This window comes from Rhagoletis pomonella, unplaced genomic scaffold (assembly GCF_013731165.1).
Source record: "Rhagoletis pomonella isolate Grant_MI unplaced genomic scaffold, Rhpom_1.0 Rhpom_scaffold_00011, whole genome shotgun sequence".
Taxonomy (NCBI): Eukaryota; Metazoa; Arthropoda; class Insecta; order Diptera; family Tephritidae; genus Rhagoletis; species Rhagoletis pomonella.
In genome coordinates, this window is record NW_023458565.1 from 8,491,258 (window position 1) to 8,493,353 (window position 2,096).

General features: G+C 32.5%; 1 protein-coding gene across 1 annotated transcript; it reads right to left on the minus strand.

Moving 5' to 3' along the window:
• Positions 1-470: 470 nt before the first annotated feature.
• On the minus strand, positions 471-1,784 carry LOC118747015 (beta-1,3-galactosyltransferase 1-like). The gene is given in 1 exon segment (XM_036481007.1): positions 471-1,784. A coding segment is annotated over 1 exon segment (1,197 nt). The 5' UTR covers positions 1,733-1,784; the 3' UTR covers positions 471-535.
• Positions 1,785-2,096: the final 312 nt, after the last annotated feature.

Here is a 2,096-nt window from a genome sequence, read left to right on the forward strand (position 1 = left end):
AATAAAATAAAATAAAATAAAATAAAATAAAATAAAATAAAATAAAATAAAATAAAATAAAATAAAATAAAATAAAATAAAATAAAATAAAATAAAATAAAATAAAATAAAATAAACTAAGATAAAATTAAATTAAATTAAATTAAATTAAATCAAATTAATTGAAATGATGTGAAAGAAATGAATGAAATGAAAAGGAAAGAAAAAAATAAAATAAATATAAATAAAAATAAAATAAATTAAAAGTAAATAAAATAAAATAAAATAAACTGGTAACCTCTTAATATATACAAATTTAAACAAGAAATTTTTAAAGTGAAATTAAATAAAATAAAGTACCAAATTAAATAAAATGAGATAAATTAAATAAAAATTACATGAAAAAACAAAAAAAAAAAAATGTTTATAAATAAATACAATACAAACAAAAACATATTTTTATTTGCTTTTATTCAGTTTTATCTCTCCAAACCTCAAAAGTATTCGTTTCTGACAAATTCAATTATGTACATTAGTTTCCAAAAATGTCATCAAACTACAGCCAATCTTTTCCCGCTAAATCTACGCTAGAAACTCTTTTTGCCACATCCAACAAAATATGTTCCCTCGCCCTCTTGAGTTGTATTTTCCACATATTGTGCATTTGTTGTGAATCCGGCGGATATGAGAACAAGAATTCAAGCTCATTAATGTTTGTCGAGCTACCAAGTAATTCATCGCACGTTGGTCGCCCAGACGTACAAGCCACCGTATAACTCTGCGCTGGAACGATGCTTATATTTAGTTTGCCAGCTAGAAATCCAGTTATATGAATATCATCGATCCAAAAGAATTTGGCTTTCTGCGCTGTATTATATAAGCGTTGTACTACATCTGGTGAATAAATGATACCATAACCCGGGCAATATGGAGGGAATTCAGATTTGGGATAATCGCTATAACTGACACGCCACTTAAGACGATAACTGCGATGAACACGTACGCCCGTCTTACGATTGCAAAACAACTAATCACGCTGGCGTCTAAAAAGCTATCTTGGCGATTTAGTGGCATTGCTAGCAGAACTAGGATTATGGGTGGTGGTGCTGGTGCTTGCGGTGGGCGATAGAGACAACTCATTGTGCAACATAGTGTTGTGCAGGTAAATCATCAATTGCGGTGTATTCAGAAAAACATCATCATCCACTTTTATCAGAATTTTCGAATGACTGCAGTATGCGAGAAACCATCTCATCCCCATCACATGTTTGTATGTAATATTTGCATAGGTGTCGAAGAATGAACCCTGTACCATATCATTGTATTCGAAATTTTCACGTTCCAATTCGGCTTGCATTTCATCCGTATCGGGTAGACCCAACAGAAAGATCACTCGAAATGGTATACTATTCTTGTGCAGCGGTAATTCAATGAAGTTGGCCCACGTTTGTCGTATTAACTTTCGTCTATCACGATTTCCCGGCGCTGAAGGTACAAGAACCAGTGCATGGACATTTGCGGTACAATTGTGTTGATTCATGATGTACGAGAAATTATATAGATCTATTAATTGTGTAACTTCCTCATAATCTACAGGTGGTGGTTGCAATGACATTTGTAGCACCCTTACGCGCAAGTCAGTCGTACCTCGCGCGGTTGGAAAGAAGGCATGCACACATTCCCAAATTGCATAACCCAAGGCTATACCGACCAAAATTCCAACAAATAAACCAGCTGCGTTGCAAGCAGGCATCTCGCGTGACCTACTGATATTGCAGAGCGAATTTTGCGCCAAAATAATTGAATTTGATAATTACAATATCAATGTTGTTTAGTAAACACAAGAAAAAAAGTCAAAATAAAACGACCAAAATGATGTAAACGAGCCTGAGTAAAAAATAAATGAAATAATTACAAAGTACAATATTCTTGGAAAAAATTTTAAATCATGTAAATGATTCGATTTGTATACCTCATTCGTGAATACGATATCGTATGTGACGATTAGTGTTTGATCTTAGCTCATTGTCGATAACCTTCTATATTGATTTTAGCATAAAGGTTACGACTTACATATATGTAGACCTGAGTGTTTTTGATAGGAAGTACTTACTCTC